The sequence below is a fragment of the Tamandua tetradactyla genome, chromosome 5 (genome assembly GCF_023851605.1).
Source record: "Tamandua tetradactyla isolate mTamTet1 chromosome 5, mTamTet1.pri, whole genome shotgun sequence".
In the NCBI taxonomy this organism is placed as follows: Eukaryota; Metazoa; Chordata; class Mammalia; order Pilosa; family Myrmecophagidae; genus Tamandua; species Tamandua tetradactyla.
The window spans coordinates 22,498,078-22,515,991 of NC_135331.1; the positions used below are offsets into that span (position 1 = coordinate 22,498,078).

General features: G+C 46.6%; 1 protein-coding gene across 1 annotated transcript in view; it reads left to right on the plus strand.

The window, feature by feature from the left end:
- Positions 1-15,899, plus strand: part of SVOP (SV2 related protein) — a 66,804-nt gene extending 50,905 nt beyond the window's left edge. Inside the window, exons 10-16 of the mRNA XM_077160108.1 lie at positions 412-485; positions 2,149-2,225; positions 5,689-5,796; positions 9,321-9,432; positions 10,328-10,409; positions 14,391-14,480; positions 15,531-15,899. Coding sequence (XP_077016223.1) covers positions 412-485; positions 2,149-2,225; positions 5,689-5,796; positions 9,321-9,432; positions 10,328-10,409; positions 14,391-14,480; positions 15,531-15,737 — 750 coding nt within the window. The 3' untranslated portion in view covers positions 15,738-15,899. The remainder of the gene's footprint in view (positions 1-411; positions 486-2,148; positions 2,226-5,688; positions 5,797-9,320; positions 9,433-10,327; positions 10,410-14,390; positions 14,481-15,530) is intronic.
- The last annotated feature ends 2,015 nt before the right edge of the window (positions 15,900-17,914 follow it).

A 17,914-nucleotide genomic window follows, 5' to 3' on the forward strand; every position in this document is an offset into this window, starting at 1 on the left:
GCCCTAGATTCAGCTTTGGGTGTGTGTGGTGTATGCGTGTGCAGGAAATGGTCCGACACCTGTGAACTGGGGCTCTGCTCCCCATGCCCGTGGGACTGAGAGGCCTCGGGTCGGTTCGGGGTGGAGGTAGGGATGCTCCCCAGCCCCAGTTACCCAATGGGAACATGGGCTCCGTCCTGCAGGACCAAACCTCTGGACATTGCAGGGGTCCGGCTGGAAAGGCTGAATCCCCTTGGCTGGGTTGGGGAAGGGAGGTGAGAGAATGATGTGGGTTTGAACCCCAGATTCTCAGAGCCCATAAGAAATCCTGCCTGCAAGAAACCTCCTTCCCATGGTAGGTGCCCCCAGGCCCCTCCTGCCCCAGCACCTGGAGGTGGAAAGAGTCAATAGCATGTCCTTATCTTGAAACAGGAAGATCGAGGCAAAATGAGGGACCTTTTCACGCCCCATTTTAGATGGACAACCTTGTTGCTGTGGTTTATATGGTAAGAGCTGTTTGTGGGTCACTTTTACCTCCTTCCACTGGGAGCTATTTGGGGGTTTCTTTTAATATGTCTTTCATCTTGGGTGGCATTTGCGAAATTTGTTACCTTAAGCATTGCTTTCCTGATTATTTGCCTCATCTAGAGCTCACGGGTACTATTATTTCTTAATCTTTTTCTTTAATTTCACTCACTTTTTACTCAGATAAATATATTTTTTAAGGGAACTTGAATTGCAAGCTAAGGAACCTGAATTGCAGGCGGTAAATAGAAGATGCCCTTAAGGAGAAACTGTAAAATGTAGCTGGGCCAGATGGAGACTTGCAAGGCCGGAAGTCTCTGTATTAAAAAGAGACAGCTGGAGGTGAACAACTATTAGAGAGGAGTTGACACAAAAGACTGAAGGGGAACTTCTCTTTTCTCCATAATGAGATTTAATATTTAGGCCAAACAGCATTCCCTCAATATTGCCTTGGGGTATCACCAGTGGTACACAACCCATATTTTGATTTGGTGGACATGGGCATTCTTAGAACTTTCAGCTCTAATCCTGTTTGAATTTTCTGAAACAACAGCTGAGTTAGGGCAGGGGTGGGGTTGGAGGAGCCCTTGGAAAGGGAGCATTTGCAGAGAGTAATTACCTTAAACTCCACCCCTCATCAAATTTCAACCCTACTTCCAGCTCTCTTTCCACCAAATTGTGTATAGGGCATCAACTGTGAACAAAATTGTCCTGGCTTAGGGCTTTGTATTTCTTTTTTTTTTTTTTTAGCCAGGTCTCACTTTTCCTATTCACCCTTGAGCAGAGGTGCTAATTAGCAGGGGAGGGCTCTGAAGGTGCTCGATCACAGGGAAGAGGAGGGAAAAGCTTTGATAATATGCACAGCAGGGCTCAACCTTTGCCCCCGCATTCTTGAGAGCAGAAGCAACTCACTGGGCATTTTTTAAACACCTGCTGTGTGCCAAGTGTGAGTGTCAGCAGGATTTTTTAAAAAGAGAGTGGTTGGGGAACAGAGTTGAGGATACCTACCTTTGAGTGCATGCAATTCATTCGGGTCAGCACTACTCACCAACTGAAACAATTTGAGACCAATTTTAGTGCACTACACACGTTGCTAAATTGGCTGGCAGGAATTGTAACCCACGGAGATTAATCATCAGCTCCTGAGGGTCACCAAGTTCCCACATACTCCTGGACAAGAAACAAAGTTCTGGTCCCGCAGACTTGAACATTCTGGTTTCTGGCACTGTAGGGAATCAATAAACTGTTATTCTATCTGGAAATTCTAAATTCTTTATGTCCAAGTTGACCAACTTGACAGAGAAGCTCTGACAGATGTCAACAGTGACTCTTTTCTTCTAAATGTTAGTACCCAAACGTGTTTCCCCCTTTTACCCATTGGGTGGACAGTCTTGGAGGGGGTGTGGGGAATGTGTCTCTGTGATGTAACATAGTTTGTGATCTTTTGAAGAATGTTCCATTGCTTCCCTTCATCACATTCAAGGGTCACATTAAATCCGTAAAGACCCAATGTGGCCCAGGGGTGAGGCCCACAGACCCGATGGCTCCCAAAGCTGTACCTACCAGTCCCTTCCAAGGGCATGGGGACAGGGGGACTTGGGTTTCTATGACCATTTCTTTACTTTCTTGCTTACTTCCTGGCAGGTTTTCCAATGCGTTTTCTTACTATGGATTAGTTTTGCTCACCACAGAACTTTTCCAAGCAGGAGACGTCTGCAGTAGTGAGTATCTTGAGCTGCTTTTCCAGTTAACCATTCCCTCCCCCACCCCTCCAAGACACACACCCACACACACACTCCCACCCCAGGACCTGCCCTTACAAGGCTTGGCCTTGCATTAATTCCAGTGACTTTTGCTCACCAACTCCAGTGAGAAAGTTTCTGCAAAATCTAGGCAGAGACGAGCCAGCTGTGGTTTCCCTGGTGTCCAGTAGGAACCTGGCCACTCTCAGGATGGAACTGGCATTCCAGCAGAATCACATTTCACGGCAGGGATAACCTAAAGTTAGCACTTAAGGTGAAAACTGCAAATAAGTTAATATTATCTTTGAAAATTCCCTAAACACTCCCCATGCAGAACAGTACTTCAGGATTGTATGTATGTATTTCGGTGCAGCAATTCTAAGGTGTCCAGTTAGAGAGCCAGGTTGTTCTCAATCCTGACCACGCAGCAGAGTCCCCAGGGGAAGCTTCTAAACAAAGCCAGTGCCTGGGCCCCTCCCCAGACCCACTGAATCTCTGGAGGCAGAGCCCAGACATCTGTGATTTTTGGAAGCTCCCAGGTGCTTCTATTGTGCAGCTGGAGGAGAGAATCATTGGACAAAAGCAAAGAATAAAATTTAGAAATGGCCCCTTGAAGATGCCTGGGCATCTTCTGTCTTGAAGGAAATATTAGATCCTAGCACTGAAGCTAGGGGGGGTGGAAATAAAAGGACTAAGTTCCTGCTTGTCTGCAGGGTTTGCCCATTCACATTAGGCCTCTGTAATCTTACTGGATGTTAATAGTTTTGTGTAGGGGAATAAGGATTTAGTGAGAGAGAGTGAATTCACATCTCCCTGAGAGGTATGGGGAGTCTAAATTAAATGTTTTGAGGAAGTGGCTCTACTGTAGATTTGGAGATTTGGTACCGAGGATAGATTGCATGCCCAACAGGGGACACTTAAGCTAAGCAGAGGATCCAGTGCAATGTGGTAAAGTGAGGGTTGGCAAACTTTTTCTAATAAAGGGACAAATCGTAACTCTTTTAGGCTTTGTGGGCTCTGGGACCTATGTCCAGCGAATCGACTCTGCTATTGCAGTGTTAAAGTAGCAGGCAAAGTGTAAGCAAATGAGCGTTGCTTGTGTTCATATGAAACCTTCTTTAGGAACACAAATTCGCAGGCCATGACAAAGCCGGTAGGACTAGATTTGACCTACAGTCTACGGTTTGCCAATGCCCTGTTATTAAGCTCTTTCTCTCTCATATCTGGGTGGGAAGGTAATGCTGTAGGACAAGCCCAAGGCTGGAAATCAGGGGACCTGAATTCTGATTTTGGTTCTGGCACCAAATAGCTGTGTGTCCTTGGGCAAGTCATTCATTCATTCAATAAGTATTTTCTACATGCCAGCTACTAACCTAAGCGTTGGGATATATCAACGAATACAAAAGATAAATATCCCTGCTCTGTGAACTTGTATTTTGGTGGGGGGAAGGAAACAATATGTAAGGAAATGTTGTAGTTTGTTAGAAGGTGATAAGTGTATTTACGGAAAAATTTTAAAGAAAAGTTCAAATCAGGCCCCATACAAATATGAAATGAACATATCAATGATTTTATTTGGTTCATTAGTGAATGAATGAATTGTTAAGGACTGTGAAAATTCTGAAATTGTACTTATTTACAAGCTAATGATTTAGCTTTTGCAGTCTCCACAAATGGCTTGCAAAAGACACGAGACTCCTGGGTCAGAGACAAAGAATTCAAATATGCACAGCATAGCTGTAGCCAGAGTATCAGCATTTTCTTACACCTTGAGACCCAGTTCCCACAGGATGACATGAAAAGAGACAGGTGATATCTGCAAAAGCAGTGGATTGTGTTTCAAGAGAGGAATCCAGAGCTTAAGGATCTAACTTTTTTATTCTGGACAGTAAACATGCCTGCCCTTTACTCTGGAGAGAGAGGAACTACATCTCCCGAGGCCATAAGCAAACCTGTCCTTTCTCCAAATGAGCCACACTCTTTCTTCCAAGTCTGTTTCACTGCACAATATCCTTGTAAAGATAGCTCTGGACAAAAGTAGCTGCAAGACATAGAGAAATGTAAGAGACCCACGGGGACTTGCCTCCCAATACCAGTAAGAAATTACAGTTGGCTCAAAAGAGAATTCAAAACCCAGGCTTAAAGTAGGCAAAGAGAAATTTCTGGAATAGATTTACAGTTAAATACAAAACCTGTCAATATGCATAGGACAATACTCAATTGCATCACTACCAGAGACAATTTGCATTTCTACGGACAAGAATCATTCACACTGCTATCTGTATTTTACAATTTGTAGAATTGCAATTTGCAGAATTATAAAATAGCTCAAACACGATGACAGACAGAAATAACCCATAAAGGTGCATTAGATAGGGAGATAGGTCATTTTTTGCCTATTTCAAAGTATTTTACAACTGATATAGAAAAAAGAAAAGCAGCAGAGCAGGGTGAGAGGGCGGTCAGGAGTGTTAGGGCAGCAGTGAAAGTGGTAAGATGTAGCCAATCATGTTCTAATAAATGGTGACGGTTGAACATACGGAATTTGCTGATGGATTGGCCGTGAGCTGTAATAAAGTGGAATCAGGGATGCTTCTAGAGCTTTTCACCTGAGCAGCTGGAAGCCTAAGGATGCCACCAGCTAAGACGGGAAAGCTTTGAGAGAAGCAGGTTTTGGGGGGGCTAATCACTCTTGCTGAGTCTCTTTTCTTAAATGACTGATGCAGGTAGGTGTTAGCCCTGTCTTTAGCAGAGCAGCCCTCTATTTGGGGGGTAAAGCAAGATCTGAAATGGAGCAATGTAGAGTTCGTCTTCATTATTAACTCAGTCTGGGCCAGGGGTGAGACCCATTGTCATTACTTCTTTGTCCACGAGGTTCTTCTCCAATTCCATAAAAAATATGGGTGAAAAAATACGGGGGGAGGGAACAAGGGAGATGAATAGGTCAGGAGCATAGATTAGTAATCTTTTGCTGAGTGACAGTATAACCACAAACTTAGTAACTCAAAACAACCCTCACTTATTATCTGGCAGTATCTGTGGGTCAGGAGTCTTTAGGGCTGCACTCAAGATATCAGCCAGGGCTGGGTCATCATCCAGAGGCTTGACCGGGGAAGGTTCCTCTGTCCCACGCAAGTGGTTGTAGGCAGGAGCTAATTCCTTGCAATCTGTAGGACTGAGACTGCAAGCTAATTCCTTGCAATCTTTGGGTGCTTGCTGGCTGTCAGCTCGAGGCTACCCTCCCTTTCCTGCCATGTGGACCACAACATGGCCCATCGCTTCCCCACTGCTATTGAGAGAGAATGAGAGGCCGTCCTAGCTAGATAGGCTTTACGATCTTCTGCCATGAAGTTGTGTCAATACCATCACTTTTGATGACTTCTATTAGAAGCAAGTCACAGTCTTCCTTTCTCTGTCTCGTCCCCCCACGCCCCACCCCCAGTCTCCAGCCGGAAGAAGGCAGTAGAGGCCAAATGCAGCCTGGCCTGTGAGTACCTGAGTGAGGAGGATTACATGGACCTACTGTGGACAACCCTCTCTGAGTTCCCAGGTGAGGGACCCTGCGAGGGGTGGTGGGGGCAGGGACGTCGGAGAATCTGGCAGCCACTCAGCTGACAGCCTAACTGGTGTCACCTGGAAGCAAATCCCATTTTTAAGGGAGTAGGAGATTTTTTTCCCCAAGCCTTAGCTATAAATTGTTAAGAGCTGTGAAGGGGCTGAGATTTTACCCAACTTGAAGGCTGACAAGTTAACCTCTCCAGTTTCATGCATGCTAGCAGAAGATGTGAGACTCTTGGGTCAGAGAAAAAAAAGACTTCATGACTCATGGCACAGCAAGCAGCATGAGCAGTGTATTAGCATCAATTCCTTTGCCACCCATCCCACGAGGGTGATGTGGAAGAGCCCAGATGGATGCTGCATGCTGCATATGCAATGGGTTCGTCTCACAGCCAAGAAACTCCAAGATTAGGGAACCCATATATTTCATAATGGGCTTCCAGAAACCTGCCCGATTTGCCCCAAAGGGAGACATCATCTTTATTATATTGAACAGAAAACAAATCTGCTCCTTGCTCCAGAGGGAAACACTGTCTCTGTCTTCCAAGGGTACTTGCTAGACAAACACCCTTGAAATGATAGTCTGGAACAAAAGGACAGTTAGTGCCTCTTCTTGCAAAAAGTACGGAAATACGAGACACCCATGGAGAATTATATTCCGATACTAGCCACACTGGAAAAGATGAGTGGACTGTGAAAACTCCGAACCTGCACATAATGTAGAGAGAGGTGAACCATCTTTTCCTTTAAAAGGAATAATGAGTATAACAATAGTAACATCTTACGTTTATTGAGTGTTTACTGTATACCAGGCAACGTGCTAAACACTTTACAGATGTGGTTTCATTTAATCTGGTGAAGTAGCATAATTATTTCCATTTCCATTTGAAGAAACAGACTTAGAATTAAGTTGCCTGGTGTAGCAGAAACAGTCTGTGCCCCACATTGTTTCTACAACTTGCAACCCCCAGTATCTGTATCTGTGTTTGGTGGCTTTCTCAGAGGGAATGGAAAGCCTCAGTATCTAAGGGCAAGCAAGGGAGGCAGGAGTGCTAGGGAATTAACAACTGGGAGCAACCCTCAAGCAATGCCTGCAGGAGTTGGTGTATAAATACCCCCAGCTTCCCTGCCCATCAGGTGCAAACTCCAGGGAACATTTGACACTGCCTCCCAGAGTCCCCAGTGGGACTGAGCTCCAATGGCCCACAGTGGTAACCCACTTGATAAGCATCCTTCATCAGTTGCCTTCCTTTCCCTATCTCACTTCCCCACTCCCCTACTGCTCCTTTTTTTGGATTGCCTCCCAAGTAAACAACTTGTATTTACATCCTTGCCCCAGGGTCTCCTCTGGGGAAATCCAACTAAGAAGATTTTTGAGGTTCCTAAAGCTAGCTGGCAGAGCTGAGATATGAACTCAGGTCCCACCCCAGAATCTAGAGTCTTCAATTCTGTACTATACTATCTGTCTTTCTTCTAAAACTCTTCCTATATAGCTTCCTGGGTAAGTTTAAAGGTGTAGAAGTTAAACTTGGCATTGCCACTTGTCAGCTGCACAAATTTCGGCAATTCCCTTTACCACTCTAAAACTCAGATGCTTCTTTCCTTGGTTATTATGTTTGTTGATTTGAAATTTGCCTTTCTTCTCTGACACATCCAACTCCTAGAACAGTTATTGGCACATAGTAGGCACTTAATTTATTGATTGAATGAATACATAAAATAGGATGTTTTTAGTATTTACCTGAAAGGATTGATTTGAAAGTGAAACCAGGTAATAGATGTAAAAGTGCCTATCCAAATTTTAGTCACTATTAATAATTAGCACTATGCTATACTACCTCCACAGAGGCAGGGAGTCATGTTTCTTTTTAGTCCCATTTTAAAGATGAAGAAACTGAGCCTCAGAGAGGGCAAGCCCTAACCCAAGATCACCCAGCAAGTTAGCAGTAGAGACAAGACCCTAAAACCCAAGTGTTTCTGGCTCCCAGTGCAGGCATTCTGTGCTGCCTGGATTCAGAGAATGTACTTGGTGTCTGTATCCATGGCTTTATAGCAATTCTCCCCAAATTTGGTGGCTTTTAAAACAACACACATTTCTTATCTCGTGGTCTCTGTGGGTCAGAGGTCTGGGAGTGGCTTCAGCGTCTCTTACCTAGCTGCCATGGAGATGTCAGCACAGGGTCTACAGTCTCATCTGAATGCTCAACTGGAGCAGAATCTGCAGGCTTCTATGCTCACTCAAACAATTATCGGCAGGATTCTATTCCTCATGAATGTCGGACCGAGGGCCCCCAGTTCCCTACTGGCTGTCACCGGAGGTTGCTCTCAGTTCCTTACTAGGTGGCCTTCTCCATGGGGGCAAATACATGAGAAGAGCCGGGGAGAGGGAGAATGTCAGCAAGAGGGAAGTCACAGTGTTTTACAATCTAATCTCAGAAGTGGCGTCCTATCACTTTTGCTGTGTTTTAGTCATTGTGAATGAGTCATGAGGTCTGGCCCTACTCCAGGGGAGTGTTTTAGTTTGCTAATGCTACTGTAAAGGCAATATACCAGATGTGGGTTGGCTTTTTTAAAGGGAATTTATTAACTTACAAGTTTACGGTTCTAAGGCCATAAAAATGTCCAAATTAAGGCATCCAGAGAAAGACACCTTGACTCCAAAAAGGGCTGATAACAATTGGGATTCCTCTGTCAGCTGGGAAGGTACGTGGCGACATGTGCTAGCTTTCTCCCTCTCTGCTTCTCATGTCAAAAGTCTCTCCTGGAGATGTTTCCTTCTGTATCTCCAAAGGTCCCTTGCCTGTGTCTGCTCTGAAGCTTTTTCCTAAATGGGTCTCTCTTAAAGGACTCCAGTGATCAACCCTACCTTGAATGGGTGGAGACACATTTTCATGGAAACCACCTAATCAAAAGGTCCCACCCACAACTAGGTGGAGACACATCTTGATGGAAACCACCTAGTCAAAAGGTCCCACCCACAACTGGGTGGAGACGCATCTCAATGGAAACCACCTAGTCAGAAGGTCCCATCCACAATTGAGTGTAGACATATCTCCATGGAAACCACCTAGTCAGAAGGTCCCACCCACAATTGGGTAGAGATGCTTCTCGATGGAAACCACCTAGTCAGAAGGTCCCATCCACAATTGAGTGGAGACATATCTCCATGAAAACCACCTAGTCAGAAGGTCCCACCCACGATTGGGTGGAGATGCTTCTCGATGGAAACCACCTAGTCAGAAGGTCCCATCCACAATTGAGTGGAGACATATCTCCATGGAAACCACCTAGTCAGAAGGTCCCACCCACAATTGGGTGGAGACGCATCTCCATGGAAACCACCATGTCAAAAGATCCCACCCAGCAATATTGAATCAGGATTAAAGAACATGGCTCTTCTGGGGTATATGATAGCTTCAAACTAGCACAAAGGGGATGACACAAGGTGTGAGTAGGAAGGCAAGGATGGTTGGGCACCCCGGTGGGAGCTGCCACGGTGCCTCTGTCCCCTCACAGGTGTCCTGGTGACTCTGTGGATCATTGACCGCCTGGGCCGCAAGAAGACCATGGCTCTGAGCTTTGTCATCTTCTCCCTCTGCAGCATCCTGCTGTTCATATGTGTCGGAAGGTGGGTCAGGAAACCAGCTCGCTCTGGCCAGCAGGTTTTTTTTCTCAGATCCTGTTCAGTATAATTATACTCCCTGGACTTATTCGAGGGTCTCCCCACCCCAAGCCACTCGCTAGGACTGTGGTTCCTGGCTGCCTCTCACCTGACCCCAAGATCCTGCTCACCCTTGGAGCCTCCGATGGGGGACTCTGAGGGTGGGTCTCACTCTGACAACCTCACATATAGGCTCTTGACATCATCTCCCAAAGAGATCACATACAGCTGTGTAATGTATGTGTGCATCCACGTGTTAATTTGTTCAATGGAACTACTTTAAATTGACCCTATTTTGTCATCCTATTTGGCATATCTCCCACTTTTCCATCTACCAAGGCCTTCAAAATACAGGAATGGCCTCTGCCTCTCCTGCCTTTGGATGAGGAATCTGGGGACCACTCTTAGGTCTGAGAAAGGTTGGGAGAAGTGACCCCGAAATGTTGGTACTTGGGGTATTTATGGGAAAAAATGGAATAGAGGATTTGGAAATAAGATCACCCTAAAAACACCAAAAAGAAGTTGACTTTCCCTATATCAGCTGGCTCCTGGCTCAATTTCTGCCCCCACAAATTTTCTATCTGGACTTTCAATTCTTTACCTCACTTCTCCCCCAAATATCCTTAACCTGGACACCACTTCTCAGCCTGGTGCCTTGGAAATTGGTAACCTTATAAGAACAGGCCTTTAGGGTGGCACCAGCGTGTGTGCCTGTGTAAGTCTATGTTGGGAGGGCAAGGCCTTTTCCAATTATCTAGGGTGCAAATTCTGCTGGGGCAAATGGGACTTTGCTGAAACAAGCTGATAAAAAAAACAAACGAAACGAAAAAACCTGTTCATCTGCTTTTTTCACCCTCCCTAGAAATATGCTCACTCTGTTACTCTTCATTGCAAGAGCGTTTATTTCTGGAGGCTTCCAAGCAGCCTATGTTTACACACCTGAGGTATGATGGGTGTCGGGGAGCAGTGGGGGCAGGGAGGGTGGGTGCTCTGCCTCAAGAAATAACCACACTGAAAGTGCTCGAGGATCCCAGCCTGGGGCTCCTCAGAATAAGATTTGTCCTTAGGTCTGAGTGGCACCTGTGAGTCCATTCATTCATTTAGTCTATTTTTCTGCCTTATAAAAGCTAGTGCTCAATGTACAAATTCCAAATATTACAGAACTATATAAAACCCAACATGAACCCATTGCCCCCTTAAAGGAGACAACCTTCTTGAATGGTTCAGTGTGTATTCTTCTGGATTTTTGTTCTATGCAAATACTACTGTTAGTGCTTGTATCAGTCAAATTGAGTACCTGGTTAATTGATAAGAGTTTAATAAAGGGATTAGTTACAGCGCTGTGGGGCAGGGCTTAGGGAACCCCACAAACTATAGAGCAGTGACCCAGAGCTTGCAATGGGGTGTGATGAATGGGGCAGCTGTTACCACCCCCCAGGAGCCTGATGGGATGAGGGAAAGGAGCTGTGGTTTGTGAGCCCTGGTATAAGCCATTGCAGACCTTGGGTCTCCCAGCCCTTGGGTGGGCAGCCTTCCAGCATCTCCAGATCTCCTTCCTGAAGGCTCCAACCATCAACCCACGAAGCTTTGTTGAGTGGACGTCAGGGTGGATGCCATGAGGCAAAGGCTAGGAGATCCAGGCCCTGCCCACAGGGAGCCCTGGTGTCCTTGGGGGCAGACCATCTCCTGGGTCCCAGGAGACTGGACTAAACCCAAGAAGAAGCTAGAGGGCCAGGGACCCCTTTGATGGACTCCCACTGTCCAACTCCCCCAGGGCAGAGAATGAGGTTGGGAAGGGCTGAGAGTGATTCTGGAGAAACAGATGGAAGACATTGGGCTCAGGACAGATGAATTTATTTTGTTCTTTTTAACAGCTGCTGGTTCTATGCTATCTCTGGAATCACGTGGACACATCATCATTTTGTAACAGTTCTCCAAATCATGGATATTTGGATTGTTTTCCAATTTTTCACATGTGTGTTTCCTTGAGGGTAAATTTCAAGATGTGGAATTGCCGAGTTAAAGGACATGAACATTACAAAATGTTGAGAGAGACTGCAAAATCGCCCTCTAAAATGTTGCACCAATTTACATCCCACACAATAGTGTGTGTCCATTTCCTCACATTCAGAGGTTATGGGCCTCTGAAAAGTTTTTTTTTTCTTTTATAGTTTATTTAATTTTAAATAGGAGCAAAGGGACAGAAGACTACATAACCAGCACTGTGTTAGAGGGTCTCCATTGCCCCTAGTGTCCCTGCACAGCGCTCACTGTGGCTGAGTTGTCATCCTGAATCTCATCTCCTCCACCCCACCATCCAGGCCAGCTCCAGTCCTGCCTCTTCCTCCTGGGTCTCCATCTCCCCTGACTTCCTTTTGCTACCACATGTCTGTGCCACTCTTTGGTATTTGTAGTCACACCGAGATGGCCTGTCCCGCAAGGACACCGTGGCTTCCCATGGGCAGGGCCTGGGTCTCCTAGCGTTTGCCTCATGGCATCCACCCTGACGTCCACTCAACAAAGGCTCCTACTCTTTAGGGGTAATGCCCATTCTAACGTTTTCATGTTGGAAGGGTCATGTTTTTAAATGGTTGAAAGAAATCAAAAGAAGAGTGTTATTTCTTGGCACAGGAAAATTATGAAACTAAATTTTCAATGTCCATAAGTAAAGTTTTTTGTTGGAACATGCCACATCTATTCTGTTACTGTTCCTGGCTGCTTTCATGCTATGACTCAGAGTTGAGTAGTTGCCACTGAGCTCATTTGGCCCCACAGAGCCCCAACTATTTACTCTCTGCACCTTTAAGAAACTTTGCTGATCTCTTGCTTGAACCAATCCAGCTAGCTACTTATAACGATGAAGAGCTAGTTAAATAAATAATGATTCATCCAAGAGAGAATTCAGTGCAACCATTAGAAATCAAACTATTGTGAAGGACTCTATATGGATTTGGAGAAATGTCCACAATCTTTTTTAAACTTTTTTTTTTGCATGGGCAGGCACTGGGGAGTCAAACCCGGGTCTCTGGCATGGCAGGCGAGAACTCTGCCTGCTGAGCTACCGTGCCCACCCCACAATCTTTTTTGAAGAGATAAAATGAAGTCTTCAAAGGCAGCCTGTACAGAAATATCTAACAGACAAAATGATATCACCTCTGGGATTTGCTTCAGTGTAATTCAGGAGGGGAGGGAAGTGAGAGGCATGTGGCTGAAACAAGGCTGGCCTGAAATGAGAAATTTGAAGCTGCTCATTGGTACTAGAGATTCATTATACCATTTTACTTTAGTGTGGACTTGAAATTCTCCAAAGTAGAAAGAGAAAAGGAGACTATGTAATACTAATTCATTTATCCATTTTAAAAAGTTATATTCTGCGTGCGTGCGTGTGTGTGACATAAATATCCAGCAATCACTATTGAATTGTGAATTGTGGAATATTCATTGTGGAATTCAACTGCAGCAGTTAAAAAGAATGAGGTAGATGTGTGTCTACTGACATAAACAGGATGTAAGACATATTACTGAATGGCAAAAAAAACAAGCTATAAAATGATACGTGTGATGTGACCCCTTTTATATGCCAAAAAACAATGCAATATATTTTCTATATGTGCATTGTTTTTAAATATATCTGGAAGGATACATTCCAAACCTCCTAATAGTGGGTCCTGGGGAGTGAATCAAGAAGGAATTTAGTTGTTTTGATTTTTTATAAGGAGAATATATTCATATATTCCTGGTGTAATAGAGTGAGTTGAAATGTCATGTATATAACTATATAAGATGCACGCTCAGAAAGTATTTGTTGACTAAATATTTATACGCAGATGATCATGGGAAAAACTAGAAGGATATATATGAAAAAGTGACAGTGGCTATCTCTGAGTGTCAGTATCATGAGTGAGTTTTGCTTATCATCCAAGTGTGCTTTTTACTCTTTTCAAGCTTTGGGCACTAAGCACAGTATTTACTAGCAGTGAGCTTGCTGCTGAAACAAATAAACTCCCCCAAATGGAGTTTCTTGACACAAGAGCAGTTTCTCATTTATCAAATAGTCCAGTGCAGGTATTCCAGGCTGGCAGACAGCTTTCCTCCCCACAGTGATTCAGGGACCCAGGCTCCCTGCATCTTGTCACTTCCTCATCCAAGTGAATCTCAATCAGGGGTGATCCTGTCCCCCAGAGGACATCTGGCAAAGTCTAGAGACATTTTGGGGTTGTCGCATCTTAAGGGAGGGGAGGGGGGATGTGCTACAAGCATCGAGTGGGTAGAGACCTGAGATGCTGCTAAACTTTCTATGATGCACCAGGCAACCTCCTACAACAAAGAATTCTCTGGTCCAAAATGTCCGGGGCTGAGAAGCCCTGCCCTAGAGCTCAGAGTCCTCCATCCAGCTAGCGGGCAGGGGAAGGAGTGGAGAAGGCATGCCTGCTCCTTAATCACTTTGGCCAGGAAGGTGCACCGTCCCTTTCTCACTTTGCACAGGGAGAACAGTCCACGTGGCCACAACTGGCACACTTTAAGAAACTATGTAAACATGTGCATGTCAATCTCTCTCTCTTCATGAAATTCCTTGAAAATTCATGACCGGTGCTTTGAGGTGAGCTGATGAGAAATGGGAAGTAGAGCCATGCTGGACCCTGAATGTGCAGCAGCTGGGGGTCGCGAGTGTTTGGGGACCACTTAGGGCAGGGAGGACCTTCCTCCTGGTTTCCCTCCCACCGCTCGGCCTCTTGTTCTCTTTCTCAGTTGAACTCCCTACTTCCTTTGGGCTGAGAACCCTACACCTTCCATGGGGTTACCAACATCTGAGAAGTCACCCTCCTTTCTGGTCTGACCATTGGGGATGGACCACTTGGTCCTAGGCTGGAGAGGAGGGAGGAGCCTGCATTTTCCAAAGCCCACACCCAGCCCCTGTGTTTCAGGTCTACCCCACAGCGACGCGGGCACTGGGCCTGGGCACCTGCAGTGGCATGGCAAGAGTGGGTGCTCTTATCACTCCGTTCATTGCTCAGGTAGGTGTCACTCCAAATACAGAGGGTCTGGGGGTGACAAAAGCCAATGCATTGCAAACGGTTACCCCATGCCGAGCCCTCTGTGCGCATTGTCTTATTTCATCCTAGCAGCTCACCCTAGGATAGAAGAGATATTGCTTGCAGGTGAGAAAACAGGCTAACAAGGATAAAGGGACTTGCCCAAGGCTACCCAGCTGAGGAGTAGAGAAGTGCGGAATCAAGCCCAGGTGTTTCCTAGGTAGAAGACCCTGGAGGTGCCGGGTGATTTGACCACTAATTTTGGCATTAATTTTCAATGGTACGCTACCATCAACACCATCCATTCACCAAACCTTTTCATCACACAAAACGCAAACCCTGCACCCATTGAGCAATCACTTTCCCTTCCCCCTCCCCTCCCCCCAGCCTCTGGTAACCTAATCTACGTTGTCCATATGAATTTGCTTATTCTAGGTGTTTCATATAAGCAGAATCATACAATAGTTATCCTTCTGTATCTTACATAATATTTTCAAGGTTCATTCCGATTCACTTTTTTTTAGACGAATATTTCATTCTGCCCTGCTTTTGGCCATCATACAGTTTCGTATGAGAGCTCGCAACGTACCTGAATGAGGCCAGGTGCTTCCCAGGTGTCTCTCGTTAAGAAACAGGGTCCTGCCTCAAGGCCACGTGGCAGCTGAAGACATGAGATTCAGCTCTGTGTGATTTGCCCTAAACCATAAAGCTAGGAATTCAGCAGAGCTCTGCTTAGCAAGGAGACCTTGAGTTACAAGGAGAATAGACTCCTCGAGTCTGACGCCCTGTGTTCAAATCCCAGCCGCATCCTTATTATCTGTATGAACTTAGGTTTACGCTGTTTACGCTCCCTGAGCCTCCCTCTGTAAAATGGGGACAATGTACCTGCCTGAAGGAGCTCTTAGGAGGAGTCAGTGAGGCAGTCCTGGGGAGGGTTTCCAGGAAGGCCTGGCAAGGGTAATATTATTCGGGAGTTGGCGGTGCCCCTCCTTCCAAAGGGATGTTCTCACAGCCTGTGTTTCCCACCCCCAGGTGATGCTGGAATCCTCTGTGTACCTGACATTGGCAGTGTACAGTGGCTGCTGCCTCCTGGCTGCCCTGGCCTCCTGCTGTTTGCCCATTGAGACCAAAGGCCGTGGACTGCAGGAGTCCAGCCACCGGGAATGGGGTCAGGAGATGGTCGGCCGAGGGGCGCACGGCACAGAAGTCCCCAGGTCCAATTCTGGCTCTCAGGAGTAGTGACTGATGCGGGGCTCAGCTGGTCTTGGAGGCTGGAGGGCCCGGGGAGCTGGCGGAGCCCAGCGGGGGCCCCGCCCATCACTGCCGACGTCAAGACCCCGAGAGTGTACGACCTGGACCAACTGGGTTTTGTGTCTTGACTCTGTCCGCTCACATTCATCGAGATCCACCTAGGGAGGGGGAGGCGTTTGCTCGGGGGTGGGGGGCTTCTCTGGATGTGTTTGTGGGGGTCTGTTAACACGTGGATCCGCATGGGGAAACGGCCACAGTAAGAGTGTCCTGGGAAGCCAGCAGCCAGCCAATAGCCATCCGGGGTCTGTCAGTGAATGTCAACCAAAAAAGTCTCTAAATACAGTCCAGGCCCAGACCGGGCGACCCCTGTCCACCCTGGTGAGTCTTCACCTACCATCTCCTGACCCGACCTGTTCAGTAAGTTTCTCCTGCACCCCCGGCTCCAAGGCTTTCTTTGAAATCACAGTAACCTGGGTGTGGCCCAAGCAGCTTTTACTTGGGTCTAAGAAATGCCCCGAAGGGGCTCCACAGTCAGCGTTCCAGGATGACTCTGGCAGGTAGACGGGCGTTGGCTCTTGAGCCATGTGCCCCTCTCCCAATGTCTCCCTCGGGACTTGCAGTCTCTGGCTCCAGGCGATCCAGATGTGTCCATGGGGACTGCTGGACTTGCCCCAGATGACACCCTCTGAAAGCTGTTACTCCGGTCATCCAGGGCTGGCCACAGGGTGGTGAGACTCAAGCCCAAAGCCAAAGCAGGGGCCTCCCCTTCTGAAGCAGCAAAGACCGGGCAGGCCTTCTTTTCTGGCCACCTCCTCGGACTGGCTGAGTGGCCACTCTGGGAAGAAGAAAACAATTTACTCAGGTTTCCTCTCTCTCTTTCTCTCTCTCTGTGAAGCACCAGCGCTTTGGAGTTAGGAGTGTGCGTGGTTGGCCGAATGGGCAGAGAAATGGAAAGGATGCAGCACCAACTTCATGCTCCCACTGGGGGCAGGGGACCAGGAATCCCTGATGCAAAGCTGGTCTGTCCTCTCTAGTTTCTATACTGCTCCTTCTGTCAAGGGCAGCCTCGGTCTTTACCTAGAGGCAGCTCCTGGGGTTCCAGCGATGGAACCCACAGCAGGGACGGGAAGGAGGAGGAGGGCCCAGTGGGTTGGAATTTGTACATTTTCAAAGGAAGAGAAGGGAGGTCAGTTGGATTTTGGTTTGACTTTGAGACAAATAGGTAGAGCCGTCAGGGCAGGCTGCATCCACTCTGGGGTTTGGGCTACACGACCCTTTTCTCCATCATGAAGGCAGGGGACCTAGAGAAGGAGGGAGAAAGCTGCCAGTTCCTATCAAAGACCAGAGAAAATGAATCCTCTGCTTGGAGATAATCTGCTTGAAGTAAACATTGCAAGGAAGCCAAATGTGTACGTTCATCTCTTATTAAAACATGTCGGTGATGGACATTGCAAAGGTCTACGTCTGTTGGTTTGTCCTAATGTTTTAATGATGGTTCAGCTTAATGGTCTTGGTAAATCTGTCTATACAAGGTCATCTCAGTCTCCTTCACATTGCTTTAATAGGATAGTCTTTCTAATAAAAGGGGCAAGTTGCACTGTTGGTTGCCGACTCTCATGGTCTGCAAGTCAATATGAAGTCCCTTCTCCAGGATCAAGTCCTAGGTTGACTGCAGACAACCCTGTGTCCTTGCAACAAATAGCACCATGGGTGCAGCACCCTCAGCCCATGCAACCAGCAAGGAGGCAGTTGAGCACAGCCACTTCTCTCTGACACCCACATTTCTTTGAACCACGAGTAGACTGAAGCTCTAATTATTTCTGGGCTGCTGAGCTCTCCTGGGTAACACAGAGCCTTTGCTTGTCTTTTTTTCCTTTCTGGCTTGCCAGCCTCTCCCGGATGAGCTTGTCAGCTCCCTGACCTTCACCCTCAAATAACCCAAAGAAGCTGGGGTGGGGAGCTGACATGGGAGGTGGAGATGCTAGATGGACGGGAATATTTTCCAGTGGATGGGATAGAGGAGCTTGCAGTTGAGACCTGAGGATATGAAAGTTAAGAAATTTTCTTTGCCTTCTAAATAGGCTGCCCTTTTCAAAAAATCAATATTATTGAATGAGGATACCAGAGCTGCCAAAAGAAGTTGCCCAAGCCTCTGAAATTCACAG